The 15,999-nt window shown below is 38.8% G+C and overlaps 1 protein-coding gene across 3 annotated transcripts in view; it reads left to right on the forward strand.

The window, feature by feature from the left end:
• The window catches only part of FGGY (FGGY carbohydrate kinase domain containing), a 445,679-nt gene that overhangs the window by 71,431 nt on the left and 358,249 nt on the right, over positions 1–15,999 (forward strand). For all 3 annotated transcript variants that reach the window (XM_030812917.1, XM_003265147.4, XM_030812918.1), the window contains exon 5: positions 4,899–4,987. In XM_030812917.1, the coding sequence (XP_030668777.1) occupies positions 4,899–4,987 (89 nt within the window). The remainder of the gene's footprint in view (positions 1–4,898; positions 4,988–15,999) is intronic.

Consider the following 15,999-nt stretch of genomic DNA (forward strand, 5'->3'; position numbering starts at 1 on the left):
TCCCTCGCGAGTTCCCTCGGTGTCTAGAAGCAGCAGAAACCTCACAGCTCCCCTGGAGTGGGAGGGAAAGGGTGAAAGCTACTTCTCTCTGTCCTAAGCCTGGCAGGGCAGCTGCAGCCTTGAATCTTGGACATACTGCCCTACCTCCGCCCTCTGCTTAGACCCACAGCTGTGTGAGCTTTGAGTAGTAGCCTTCTCCCAAGAAATGCTGTGGTTTGATGAAGTAATAGATAATTTTTTCTTTTTTCTTTTTTTTTTTTTTAAAGCTGTTCTCTTTGGTTGCTTTAAGCTGAGGGATTGCTTAACTCAAAGGATTGTTGTTGGAATGCAGAAGGCTTTTGTGCCAAGTCATATAACCCAAATCACTTTTCTTTTTTTCTTGAAAAGACTAGTTTTTGTTAGTTGCCTGGTAACTGGAGGATAGAAAGACTTAACTCGTTCAGCACAGAGAGCTCCTAGTTTGAACTCTATTAGGCCATCACCTAATGAGATACATCTGAAGTTGGTGTGTGTCGAGGGCCTGCTCCTTGCACTCTGTAATCCGTGCAATGTTGTGCATGGGAGATGATAAGTACATAGGAGTTACATGAGCTGTCCAGGATTGAAATTGTACGGAAATGTGCTTAGAAGGGCTTTTGTTTGTCTTTTCTTCTGTAAAGAGTGGCAATAGCTTCCATTATGACATTTCCAAAAGGCCCAAAATCACACCTCTGATTGGACTGGGAGGTTCAGGGTGGTAACTGTGGCATAGTGGGAGGAAAGAACATTTACTTTAGAGCTGGAAACCCTGTGACTTTGGGCTAAGCCCTTGTGGTCTGACCCCCAGTTCCTTAATGTGTGAGTATTGTGTATTACCTACACGCCTCTGCACCACTCTGTAGATTAAATGAGAACACTGTTGTAAACTATGGAGGACTTAGAGGATGATTACTGTGTCCTAATGCAGGCCCAGTGGTTACAGGTAGAGAATTAATTCAGTAAGATTGAGGCCTTTGGCTGGGATTGTATGGGCCAGAGAGGAGGAGGGACAGAGAGATTTTTCTGCAGAACTAGACTAAAAATCTATCTATGGGGGTAATGTGCTCTTGGCCAATATGGCATTTGATGAAAAAGCACTTGTGAATCAGGTAGCCTAATATAAAAAACTGCATGGGGCTGGGCACGGTGGCTCCGCCTGTAATACCAGCACTTTGGGAGGTTGAAGTAGGTGGATCATAAGATCAGGAGTTCGAGACCAGCCTGGCCAATATAGTGAAACCCTGTCTCTACTAAAAATACAAAAAAAAAAAAGCAGGGCATGGTGGCACGCACCTGTGGTCCCAGCTACTCGGGAGGCTGAGGCAGGAGAATCTCTTGAACCTGGGGGGCAGAGGTTGCAGTGAGCCGAGATCACGCCACTACACTCCAGCCTGTCGATAGAGTGAGACTCTGTCTCAAAAAAAAAAACAAAACAAAACAAAAACAAACAAAAAATACTGCATGGGATTCTCACAGATGCCTGCTGGCATCTCAAGGTAAGGGATCAGGCTTCTGGAGACATTTCCTCTCATCCAATCCTTATTCCTCTTTGCTGGCCCATCTCCAGACTTTTCTTTTGTAGAGAAAGCAGGGAATACTGCTATCTTCCCTTCCGAGACCATGTGCATCCTTAAGAGTACCTCAGACTTCCCACATGTTATTTCTAGTTGCTCATCCCACAAATATTTGTTGAATTACTAGACAAACTGCTCAACTTCATCTTCCAGTTCCTCTTATGTGACGAGTGCTTCAGAGCTTATAGAGGGCTTCCACATGTGTCATCTCCTTAGAGAGGAGAGGTTGGGCTGGGATCTCCAGCTTTGATTGGTGACGGTTAGTGTGGTCTCAAAAAGAAAGAATGCCTGGACTCCTTGCTCCTCCTATTCCCAGTGTCTCTTTTTGGCAAAAGGCTTGAGTTCTTTGTGACATTCTACTTGGGTTCCGTTGTCCCACAGTGGCTGTCTGTGTGGCTACAGGCTAAAAGCTGTCGTTATGTAATGTCTTTAATGACCACACACAAGATCTAAAAGAAGTAGTTTTTTTTTTTGCCTGAATTTAAGAAGATCATTGTGCTTTGGCTTGAAGCACTGGTTGTTGCTGTGGTGGTTTGGCGGTTCATATCTGGTCACTGGCCTTTGATTTCTGGAACCTTTAGAAAGAGGCTGCCTTTTCTCCTCTCCCTGACCACTGATTGCTGAAACCACAAGACATATGGAAATAGATTTCAGGGACTAGCCAGAAGGCATTCTGATAGTTTGACTCACATAGTTTCAAAGGCTACCATTTTCTGACTGTGGCTTGTTAGACCCTATACAAAGATACTACTAGTTCTTAGCTGTGTTAGGAATATTTAGTATTGCTTGATTTAACATTAACATCTTAGAATGGGCATTCAAAGAGAAGTTTAGGGCAGGTCCCTTTCTAGACACAAGCTTTCACCTAGATGTTTAGGAAGTTAAAACAACAACAATAACAGAGAATCAGCTTGATACTTTGCCTTTTAGATCTGAAGTCTTTTGATATTGTTTTGATAGGGCCAGCACTTGGGATAGTACCGTTTATCTGCTGTAAATAGATGTTGGTGTTTATATACTAGTGTTAGGGAAGCACTACGTAGGAGGAACTCACAGAATTCTGATAAAGGCCAGTTGTATATAAAATAGGTATAATAACACCCAGGACTTTTGTGTTGCTCTAAGGAGATAACACATGTGGAAGCCCTTTATAAACTGAAGCACCCCTCACATAAGAGGAATTGGAAGGTGAAGCTGAGCAGTTTGTCTAGTAATTCAACAAATATTTATTGAGTTCCTACTGTGTGTTACCCTGCGGCAGGTACTGAAATATGCCTCTTTTGGGACTTCTGCATTGTTGCCCTTAGGTTCCCAGAGATACTCCTATGCTTATAATTCCTTTTATAGCTTTTTGGAGAGGGAGTAATAGAAACCAGGACATGGAAAGTTACCTGGATGGTAGGAAACCTTTCTTGCTAGTGCCTCTGTCTTCTTTACTATTCTGTTTTTGAAATTCTACCTCTTCAGGTGTTTGACGGAAAATGGCCACTTCATGCTTTTCAAGTTTATCTCACCTCCATTCATAGGCAGAAGTGAAATGATTCCATTTGGGTCCTGATTCTAAGTTCTTGGGAGAAGAAATCTGGTTGGTACAACTAGGTCACATGTCTAAACCTGGTCCAACCAAGTGCTTGTAGTAAGGGGATGAGAGTTATGTAGTTTCTACTTGGCAGCTGAGGGTCCTCTCAGTTGGGGTGGAGAAGAGGAGACAATCATCCAATATCATGGTGAACATGACTGACAAGATCCTTGACCTCACAGAGCTTATAGTCAGTCTGTCAGGAAAGAAAGACATTTGTATTAGTCTGATCTTACACTGCTAATAAAAACATACCCGAGACTGGGTAATTTATAAAGGAAAGAGATTTAATTGACTCACAGTTCAGCATGGCTGGGGATACCTCAGGAAACTTACAATCATGGCGGAAGGAGAAGCAAACACGTCCTTCTACATTTGGTGGCAGGCGAGCGAAGTGCAGAGTGGAAGCAGGGGAAGCCCCTTATAAAACCATGAGATCTTGTGAGAACTCACTCGCTATCATGAGAACAGCATGGAGGTAACCACTCCCGTGATTCAGTTACCTCCCACAGGGTACCTCCTATGACACTTGGGGATTATGGGAACTACAGTTCAAGATGAGATTTGAGTGAAGATACAGCCAAACCATACCAACATTACACAGATGATTGTGGGGGTGGTATGGGTTGTATGACAACTAGACCTAAACTAACAATATGACTTACCTGCTTTGATTTCCAGGAGATCCTGGAAACCCCCTCAAGGAATGGTGGTGGGTAGGGTTAACCAAATGAGGGAGGGGATGATGTTGATCCTGGGAGGGCACAGGGTGGTGGGTGAGGAATGAATGTTTTAGGCAGAAGTGGCAAAGGAAAGAAAATGCCCAGCAGTAAGAAAAAACCTGGCCATTTTGCAATACAGAGAACCAAATCTTTAAAACGTACAATGGCTTGCTTATGTGGCCATTCTCTTTGACTTAGACTGGAAGTTCTTTGAGGGCAGGGACTACCATCTTTTTTTCTATTGCCTTTGGAACCAGTTGGCATGCGGAGAATTTTATATGGCAGGGGACATTTAGTTTCATTGGGCAGTTTCTGAGTACAGCTTCTTTCCAGCTTATATCTGCTCTGAAATCTTATATGTCCATCACCATTCACTGGAAGATGGATTGCATACCTTACAGAGTGTGCTTTTGATGTGGTTTGGCTGTGTCCCCACCCAAATTTCATCTTGAATTGTAGCTCCCATAATTCTCTCATGTTGTGGGAGGGACCTGGTGGGAGATAATTGAATCATGAGGGCAGTTTTCCTCATGCTGTTCTCGTGGTAGTGAATAAGTCTCACGAGATCTGATGATTTTATAAGAGATTTTCCCTTTCGCTGGGCTCTCATTTCTCTCTCTGGTCTGCTGCCACGATTGTGAGGCCTCCCCAGCCATGTGAAACTGTGAGTCTATTAAACCTCTTTTTCTTTATAAATTACCCAGTCTCAGGTATGTCTTTATCAGCAGTGTGAAAATGGACTAACACAGCTTTCTATCCTTCCAGGTTGACAAAAAGGGTTTTAAGGGAAATTATGGTCGTTTTTGGAACGATCAAGAATTGTCAATTTTTCTTTCCTGTATAAGTACTGCTTTTATATTATTCCTATCCCCACCAAGCTCCTGAACAGATGTTTCAATTGGCATTGTTGGCTATGCTTTTGTTTTGAAAAATTTGAAACATTATTGAAAGAGGAGATGGTAGAAAAACCCCCTAATTGATTCTAATATATATTTAATTTGGCAGAACTTGAGAGAGACTTGCTGGGATAAGGCGGGACATTTCTTTGATCTCCCAGACTTCTTATCGTGGAAGGCAACAGGTGTCACAGCACGGTATGTTAATTACAAGTTGGATTGTGTTTGCGTTCTTCCATTCTTGGATGTCTGTATATATATTGCTTTCTTAACTCTCTTTTGACTGGATATACTGTTGGTACATCTGCATGTGATTTTGCATACTTGAAACATCTTGAATCTGTCTTTGACCTCCGCTGCACATGCCCAAACACTATTGTTCCTAAGAGCCCTGGAATGTGAGTATCCAAGGTGAAGACCATTCATTAAAATTGGAGATGCGAAAAATCCAGAGTGAAATGTGGGTTTTTCCAAAGGCACTTTTTACATGATGAATAAAAGGAAAAAATACACACACACACACACACACACACACACACACACACACACACACGAGTCATGCGTTCCTTAAGGACAGGGATACATTCAGAGAAATGTGTTGTTAGGCGATTTCATTATTGTTGCAAACATCATAGAGTATTCTTTCACAAATCTAGATGGTGTATTCCGCTACATACCTAGGCTGTATGGTATAGCCTATTGCTGCTTGGCCACAAACCTGTAGAGCATGTTACTGTACTGAATACTGTAGGCCATTATGCACAATGGTACTTATTTGTATATCTAAACATAGAAAAGATATCATAAAAATACAATGTAAACGATAAAAAATAGTATATTCATATAGGGCACTTACAATGAATGAAACTTGCAGGACTAGAAGTTGCTCTGGATGAGTCAGTGAGTGAGTGGTGATTGAATGCAGAGGCCTAGGATATTACCGTATACTTCTGTAGACTTTATAAACACTGTACATGTAGGCTACACTAAATTTATTTTAAAAATTTGTTTAATAATGGTCCTTTGCTTACTGTAGCATTTTTTACTTCATAAACTTTTAAACTTTTTGACTCTTCTGTAATAACACATCTTAAAACACAAACACATTATACAGCTGTACAAAAATATTTTCTTTGTATTCTTATTCAATACGCTTTTTTCTTTTTTTTTTTTCATTATACTTTAAGTTCTAGGGTACATGTGCACAACCTGCAGGTTTGTTAATTATGTATACATGTGCCATGTTGGTGTGCTGCACCCATTAACTCGTCATTTACATTAGGTATATCTCCTAATGCTATCCCTGCCCGCTCCCCCCACCCCACAACAGGCCCCAGTGTGTGATGTTCCCCTTCCTGTGTCCAAGTGTTCTCATTGTTGAATTCCCACCTATGAGTGAGAACATGTGGTGTTTGTTTTTTTTTTGTCCTTGCCATAGTTTGCTGAGAATGATGGTTTCCAGCTTCATCCGTGTCCCTCCAAAGGACGTGAACTCATCCTTTCTTATGGCTGTATAGTATTCCATGGTGTATATGTGCCACATTTTCTTAATCCAGTCTATCACTGATGGACATTTGGGTTGGTTCCAAGTCTTTGCTGTTGTGAATAGTGCCACAATAAACATACGTGTGTATGTGTCTTTATAGCAGCATGATTTATACTCCTTTGGGTATATACCCAGTAATGGGATGGCTGGGTCTTTGCTATTGTGAATAGTGCCACAATAAACATATGTGTGCATGTGTCTTTATAGCAGCATGATTTATAATCCTTTGGGTATATACCCAGGAATGGGATGGCTGCGTCTTTGCTATTGTGAATAGTGCCACAATAAACAAACGTGTGCATGTGTCTTTAGAGCAGCATGATTTATAATCCTTTGGGTATATACCCAGTAATGGGATGGCTGGGTCAAATGGTGTTTCTAGTTCTAGATCCCTGAGGAATCACCACACTGACTTCCACAATGGTTGAACTAGTTTACAGTCCACCAACAGTGTAAAAGTGTTCCTATTTCTCCACATCCTCTCTAGCACCTGTTGTTTCCTGACTTTTTAATGATCACCATTCTAACTGGTGTGAGATGGTATCTCATTGTGGTTTTGATTTGCATTTATCTGATGGCCAGTGATGATGAGCATTTTTTCATGTGTCTTTTGGCTGCATAAATGTCTTGTTTTGAGAAGTGTCTGTTCATATCCTTCACCCACTTTCTGATGGGGTTGTGTTTTTCTTGTAAGTTTGTTTGAGTTCTTTGTAGATTTTGGATATTAGCCCTTTGTCAGATGAGTAGATTGCAAAAATTTTCTCCCATTCTGTAGGTTACCTGTTCACTCTGATGGTAGCTTCTTTTGCTGTGCAGAAGCTCTTTAGTTTAATGAGATCCCATTTGTCAATTTTTGGCTTTTGTTGCCATTGCTTTTGGTGTTTTAGACATGAAGTCCTTGCCCATGCCTATGTCCTGAATGGTATTGCCTAGGTTTTCTTCTAGGGTTTTTATGGTTTTAGGTCTAACATTTAAGTCTTTAATCCATCTTGAATTCATTTTTGTATAAGGTGTAAGGAAAAGATCCCGTTTCAGCTTTCTCCATATGGCTAGCCAGTTTTCCCAGCACCATTTATTAAATAGGAAATCCTTTCCCAATTTCTTGTTTTTGTCAGGTTTGTCAAAGATCAGATGGTTGTAGATATGTGGCATTATTTCTGAGGGCTCTGTTCTGTTCCATTGGTCGATATCTCTGTTTTGGTACCAGTACCATGCTGTTTTGCTTACTGTAGCCTTGTAGTATAGTTTGAAGTCAGGTAGCATGATGCCTCCAGCTTTGTTCTTTTTGCTTAGGGTCGTCTTGGCAATGTGGGCTCGTTTTTGGTTCCATATGAACTTTAAAGTAGATTTTTCCAATTCTGTGAAGAAAGTCATTGGTAGCTTGATGGGGATGGCATTGAATCTATAAATTACCTTGGGCACTATGGCCATTTTCACGATATTGATTCTTCCAACCCATGAGCATGGAATGTTCTTCCATTTGTTTGTATCCTCTTTTATTTCATTGAGCAGTGGTTTGTAGTTCTCCTTGAAGAGGTCCTTCATATCCCTTGTAAGTTGGATTCCTAGGTATTTTATTCTCTTTGAAGCAATTGTGAATGGGAGTTCACTCATGATTTGGCTCTCTGTTTGTCTGTGATTGGTGTACAAGAATGCTTGTGATTTTTGTACATTGATTTTGTATCCTGAGACTTTGCTGAAGTAGCTAATCAGCTTAAGGAGATTTTGAGCTGAGACAGTGGGGTTTTCTAGATATACAATCATGTCATCTGCAAACAGGGACAATTTGACTTCCTGTTTTCCTAGTTGAATACCGTTTATTTCCTTCTCCTGCCTGATTGCTCTGGCCAGAACTTCCAGCACTATGTTGAATAGGAGTGGTGAGAGAGGGCATCCCTGTCTTGTGCCAGTTTTCAAAGGGAATGCTTCCAGTTTTTGCCCATTCAATATGATATTGGCTGTAGGTTTGTCATAGATAGCTCTTATTATTTTGAGATACGTCCCATCAATACCTAATTTATTGAGAGTTTTTAGCATGAAGTGTTGTTGACTTTTGTCAAAGGCCTTTTCTGCATCTATTGAGATAATCATGTGGTTTTTGTCTTTGGTTCTGTTTATATGTTGGATTACATTTATTGATTTGCGTATGTTGAACCAGCCTTGCATCCCAGGGATGAAGCCCACTTGATCATGGCGTATAAGCTTTTTGATGTGCTGCTGGATTTGGTTTGCCAGTATTTTATTGAGGATTTTTGCATCAATGTTCATCAAGGATATTGGTCTGAAATTCTCTTTTTTGGTTATGTCTCTGCCAGGCTTTGGTATCAGGACAATGCTGGCTTCATAAAATGTGTTAGAGAGGATTCCTAGAGGGTCTTTTTTAAAAATATATTTTAGTAGAGTCAAGATTAACAAGTGATTGAATTTCACCTTGTCTTAAAGCTTTCAAACTTGTTTTTGGCAATGACAGTGTGTAAGAACACCTCCTCCCCTTTCTGTCTTCCTTCTCCATTTTCCTGTCCTGTCTTTCAGGTTTTGTTTTTGTTTTTTTACCCATTTTCCCCTTTTATTGTTCTCATCCTCCAAAATATGGCAGCTACTTTTGTTTATCTGGGTCACTGAGAAAATCACCATTTGGCCCATGATTGCTTTGTAATTCAGCTCCATTCTTTTTCTTATATTAATGAAAATAATTATTGCTATTTTTGTTAATAATAATAATGGTAATTATCACTTATTGAGTGCCTTGCCTTTATCTGTGCTAGGCATATTTAGCAAATGTTAACACTGTTAGTCCTCATGACCATCCTTACAGCAGGTGGTGTCATTACCGCTTTGCAATTCAAGAACTGAAGCAGAATGCTTTAGTAATTTGCCACATTCTTGCTATTAAGTGGGTTACTGTCTACAATTTTGATGACATGAGAAACGGGAAGTCATACATTTGAATAGTAGAAATTTTTTAATAGAAAAATATATGTATAAATCCTCCCTCTAAAGATATTTGAGGTGACTAATAGTAATAATATAAGAAAAAGTCGTACAAAATAGAAAAAAATCAGAATGGAGTGAAAATAATGATAAGATAACTGAGCTGAAGCTAAGAGCTTTAGAGAACCTTTAGAGAATTCATAATTACTAATAAATTTGTTTCCAAGCTTCCTAGTGGCCAAAGCAAAGACAGAGCTTGATCAAGATTAACTGAGTGAACAGATAAAAACTTTACTGCTGTTCAAGGGAAGTAGAACTTTTTCTAACTTTGGGAGTCTGAGAGAAATTAATCCTAGATGATCAAGGGTAGACAATGTAAATTATTTAAAAGTATGTCCTATTAAATTTAGTTATAATTTTGAACAAAATTTTAATTTTAAAATACTTTTAGGATTATAGAAAAATTGTGAAGATACTACAGAATTCCCATATACTTGATGTCCAGTTTCTCCCATTAATATATTATTATGATACATTTGTCATAATTAATGGACTGATATTGATATATTATCATTAATAAAATTCCATACTTTATTGTGATTTTTTTAGTTTTTGCCTAATGGCCTTTTTACCATGTACATTTAGTCACGCCTTCTCAGGCTCTTCTTGGCTGTGATAGTTTCTGAGTCTTTCTTTCTTTTTGATACTCTTGACAGTTTTGAAGTGTATTGGTCATGTATATTGTAGGATGTCCCTCCATTGAAATTTGTCTGGTGTTTTTCTCATGGTGAGATTTGGGTAGTTTGTTTTTGGGAGGACGACCATAGAGATAAAATACCTTTCTCATCCTATCAAGCGAACACATTCTTATCACAACTTATCACTACTGATGTTCAACTTGATCAACTGGCTGAGATATTGTTTGTCAGGTTTCTCCACTCTAAATTACTCTTCCACCCCCCCGCCATATTGTACTTTTTGGAAGGAAGTCACTATGCACAGCCTACACATAAGGAGTGGGGAGTAGTTATGCTGCATTTTCTTGAGACTGTAGTATCTACATATATTACTTCGAATTATTCTTTATGGGAGATTTGTCTTGTCTCAGTTCACCTTTTTTATGGCTTTGAACTAAAATAAATTATTTGTAGGGCTTCTTATGTACAAACAAGAGACACTCTGTAAGTTTGGTTTACTGGTTAAATGTTAGAATTTCTGAGACATTTCTGTGGCTGTGTGAAAACATGGTTGAATTTCTATAATCTTAGGTTTATTTTTTCTTATATATCTTTATATTAAATTTACATATTCTACCTATTCATTTTACTTTTACTTTCCCTTCCATTATAATGTACAATTCTGTATGGGTTGTTAGTAAATGTTCTACCTTTTCCTTTAAAGAGATGAATTCATGGCTTTTAGAAACTGAAGTCTCTTTAAAATAATTATTATGTTTCTGATTTGTGTGGTTCTCTATGTTTTCGGTTTATAAGGGATATTATTGTATTGTTATTCATCTTGTGGGTTTTTACTAATCTGTCAGGAGATGATTATGTTGGGTTATTGATCTGTAGTCATTTTCTAAATACAATTCGTAGGATCTCAAATACAATACCATTATTTAGACTCTTATTCTACTGATTTTTCTTTTGTTAAAAAATTGGAAATATGCTTTGTACAACTTATTTTTTTACTTAATATGTTGTATTTTTCATATTAATATCTAAAAATATTTTTGACATCTGTATAGTATTCTGTCCTATGTCAGTATCAATTTTGTCAAGGGTTTGGGCTTGAAATGGGATCTTATTTTAATTTGCATTTTTGATTATTGAATGCAATTAATTTTTCTTATATTTATCAACCACTTATTTATGTATGTCATTGTCAATTACTAATTATGACAATTAGTATTATATATTTCAATGATATTTATGTCAATTGCTAATATTTGTATTGGGAGTTCAGTGTTTTCTTCAATTTTGGTGAGAATTTAAAAAAAATTTTTTGAAGTATAATTTCCAGAAAAATTTAAACCTACAGAAGACTTGAGAGAATGGCATATTGAACACCCTTATACCTTTTACCTACATTAATCAATTACTAACATTTTATTACTTTTGTGCTCTTTAGTGCACACCTTACCTACCTCTGACACACAGACATGTAATTATTTTGCTGAACCATTTGTAAATAAATTGCAGACCTCACAGTATTCTCCACCTGATTAGCCAATAGTAACAACATTTTCCTTTATAACCACAACGTCATTATCACACTTAAGGCAATTAAAATTAATCCTCGTACTCCCTTACAGGTATCCCTATTGTTAAGGATTCAGAGGGCCACTCACTCTTTCTTGCCATTGGAGTTGTGACTGATAGAGACTACATTAAAACATATTAGCTAAATGAGGAGTGAAAAGTTGTCTTATTATCTCAGAAAATACTCTTTAGCCTCTAGTGTGTAGAACTTCTAATGTACTAGATGGATAATACAGCTCGGAAGTGCGGTTAAACCCCGTATGCATGTTCGGGTATGTGTACATACATAAGAGTTGGGGCAGGAAGGAAGACCCGATTTGCCAACCCTATCTCAAGTCTAGCAGCTTAGCAATATGAATCCAGACCTGCTTGGGTATGATTACCATATGGCAGTGGGAAGCCATGCTCGTCACACTTGGGCATAGGAAGTGAAAGTGTGAGCTCATTATTATCACCTTGTCTTTAACACAGTGACCCTTACAATGTGGCTTCATCTGTTCCAGTCTCTTAATGATTACATGAATTTCCCTTACCATCTTGGAGAAAATTGAGTAAGAGGATGGGGTGCAAAGTCAACTCTGTGTACTCTGGTGCTTCTCTAAGTGGAGAGAGGAGGTCGGGTCGAAGTCTCATTCTCCCCAGAGAGCAGAGGCAGCAGCAGGAGAAGAAGAGAGAAACTTGCATATTAATACCTGCCTGCCTGTGGTGACTACAGTTCACATCCCTTCCTTGGTACTTGGCCTCTTCATCTCCTGTCTCATTTGTATATCTGAGATAAGAGTTGATTTTTTTAGAAAACATCTTTAGATATACATAGTATACATAATTACATATAATTCACATACTATATGATTCACTAATTTAAAGTATACTATTCAATGATTTTTGCAGATTACATTACCTATTTTTATTAATTTTAATAATACATATAGCATAAAATTTGCCATTTTAATTATTTTTAGGTATATAATTCAGTGTCATGAATTACATTCCTCATGGTGTGCAGTCATTACCACTGTCTATTTCTAAAAGTTATTTATCATCCCTAACGGAAACTGCTATTAAATAATAACTCCCCAATTCCCTCTTTACCTATCCCCTCTTTTTTTTGAGACAGGGTCTTGCTACGTCACCTAGGCCGGAGTGCAGTGGTGTAATTTTGGCTCACTGCAACCTCCGCCTCCAGGGTTCAAGCGATTCTCCTGCCTCAGCCTACTGAGTAGCTGGGACTACAGGTGCGTGCCACCATGCCTGACTAATTTTTGTATTTTTAGTAGAGACGAGGTTTCACCATATTGGTCAGGTGGGTCTTGAACTCCTGACCTTGTGATCCGCCCATGGCTGAGTGAACAGGTAAAAACTTTACTATTTTTATCCCTCCCTCTCCCCTCTTAAACTCTAATCTACTTTATGTCTGCTATGAATTTGCCTATTCCAGATACCCCATCTAAGTAGACTTATATAGTATTTATCCTTTTGCGTCTGGCATATTTCACTTAACATAATGTTTTCAAGGTGTGTCTATGCTGGAGCATGTGTCAGCCTTTCTTTTTTATGACTGAATAATCACATCCTATTGTGTGCATCTACTACATTTTGCTTGTCCGTTCATCTGTTGATGGACCTGTTGGTGGAAATTTGCATCGTTTCTACCTTTTGGCTATTGTCAGTGATGCTGTGGCGAACAATGGTATATAAGTATCTTTGGGTCTCTGCTTTTAGTTCTTTTCGGTGTATATCTAAGGAGTGAAATTACTGGTTCCATAGGGTCATTCTAAGTTTAGCTTGGTGAGGAACCACCAGATGTTTCCACTATGGCTGCTCCATTTTACATTCCCACCAGAAATATATGAAAGTTCTAATTCCTCCACATCCTCCCCAGCTCTTATTTCCCTCTCCTTTAAAAAAATTATACCCGTTGTAGTAGGTATAAAGTAGTCTCTTATTGTGGTTTAAGAATTGATTTCTTTAAAATACTAGAAATCTGTGGAATGAAAGTAAAATTGATTGAATTTATATCATCCTAGAAGTAACTTTTTTTGGCAAGGATTCCCCAGGGAGTGTCATAAAATTAAAAATTAAAGGTGTCTGAGAGTGAGGGGGAGAAGTACAGTTACTTCTGATATGCTTGATGCTAAAGCTCCTTGATTTGCATAGTTTTATGGTTGTGTTGAAGGATGATTTCTCAGAACAGTGGTATTTAAAGCAGCTCTTCTAAGTTCTAGGAAGGATTCAGTCATCCTCTCTCACCAGCTTATTTTTTAGTATATTTAATAGTGCTGAGAAATAACCAGTAAATATTAGATACTCTTTACCCTTATTTTTGAGAAAGAAGAGTGTTTTCACTCTCTACAGAAGAAATATCCTTATCTCTTCACTAATGATAGTAGAAATAATAGGAATTTCAAAATAACAGTTACTTAAACACATAAGGGCTCATTCTTTCCTGTAAATAAATATAGGTATATGGAGTCTTGGGCTACTGTGATGTCCCTATAAAGTCACCAAGGACACTAGTCCTGAGTTCTATTTTCAAGATCACCTCATGGTCCAAGATGGCAGTTGAAGTTTCCATTATCAAGTCCACAGTCCATGTAGCAGGAAGAAGGAAGTGGGTGTGGTGCATACAAAGGATGTGCCTCACATTGGAGTGAGCCTTCTTTAAACAATCTTCTTAGAAGATCTACGTCATACTTGTGCTTGTATATTATTGACCAGCAGCTAGGTTTACAATCAAACTGAGGTGAAGGGGAATCGGGGCAGTGTAGGCTTTTATCTGGGTGTCTTCCTATCCAAATATTGGGGTTTTCTTACTAAATAAAAAGGGAGAATTGATATGGGGTGGGTAAAAATCATAATTTCTCAGCAAATTACATTGACCAGTATCACAGACACCAATTTCTAGTCCAATGATAGTCACAAGGAAAATGGGGAAGGTGGTGATCATGAGGGAGATAGTATATAATCCGAGCAATGTAACTCACAAGTTTCATCATTCATTCATACATTCATTCATTCACTTATTCCTTACATATATATTAGTAAAGCATCTATGAGGCATTCTCTCCCTAATCCAGTAATTGATAGGTACACATGTATTTGACTATTCAAACCCATATAAGAGCCAAATAATCCTTAGTTCAATGTTTTGCTCTGCCACTTTTAAGATAAATCCAAACTCAGTTAAATAGCTTGTGGATGGGGTGAGGAAGAGGGACCATTTAGAAACCTAGTAAACCTGTGGTTTGATGACCTTTTTCTCCACCTCCTCCCTGGCTTGGGGATTTGATTTTGGCTACCTGTGGAGAGAGTCATCCACTGAGGGGTCTCAGAGACATTGTGGGGGTGAAGAAATGGGTAGGTGCCTGGGAGATTTCAGGCCAGCCCAACCTGAGTTCAGAGGCTTAAAGTCCAGGGAGGGCGAGAGAGGATGAAGCATGCTGGGTCAGTCGGGCTGGAGGCAGTGGGGGAGTCAGAGGGAGTAGGAGGAAGTAGGAGGTGCTAACATCCTGCGAAGCATGAGTTAAGGCACAGGTTCTCAGGGACTGTGCCTTGTACTTGTACTCACCTGTTACATCACTGACTGTCCCTCTCTCTGCTACATTGAGGCAAAGTCTGAGGAAGGTTGAGGTTGCTTCTTTCTCTTTTCATTAGTAAAGCAAATCTGGATAGAAAAGGGTGAGAAGCCCCATCTTTGTCCTTTGGGGGAAAGGGTAAAACTGTGTGACCTCGACGATTATGATGTGCACTCTTCACTGAGAACCACTAGTCTGAATCTGTTCCATTTCTATAAAGCTTTTTCCCCTGTTCTCTGCTGTGTACATCTAGACGTGGATTTTATGTGGCTGAAAGATGATCTCTAGCATGACTGTCATTTTCCAACTGAGCAGCAATATAGCTTTTCCTTTACTGAACAATTTTCTCTGAGACCTTAAATCACTTTTGGAATTTAATTTCATTTGCTCTTTCAACATGATAAAGTAGAATTCTCTCTGAATTTGATTCCTCACTTAGAAATAGATATGATACTATATTCTCTGTTGAAAATGTTTTGGAACTGTGAAGATGCTAGAGAGTTAGGTCTCGTTTTTCAGGGAACAGAACTGAAACTCAGAAGGGTCTCATTCTGAGGGTAAAGCCAGTGTGTGGAATAAGAGTTAAATTTTAAGGGGTACATTCCTGGATCATGCCTCGTTCAGGGGTCTTTTTCCTGACCCAAGAAGGCCTCCCTCAGGATACATTGGGCATCTCAGTCTTTGTGAACTCTTAAATTCATTTCTTACCCAGGGTGGCTAACTCTGTCAGTGGACTATTTTGTGAACTTCATACTTTTGGAATATGTTATACTTATGTGATTCTTGGTAGTCTCAAGAACCTTGATAGAGGTTCAAATCAGTCAATCTGGTTAAAGGTATCAGTTTTCAGTCTTGGAATCAAGTGGCACTAGAGCTCTTAAGGCTTGGCGGTTT

This window comes from Nomascus leucogenys, chromosome 5, assembly GCF_006542625.1.
Source record: "Nomascus leucogenys isolate Asia chromosome 5, Asia_NLE_v1, whole genome shotgun sequence".
NCBI lineage: Eukaryota > Metazoa > Chordata > Mammalia > Primates > Hylobatidae > Nomascus > Nomascus leucogenys.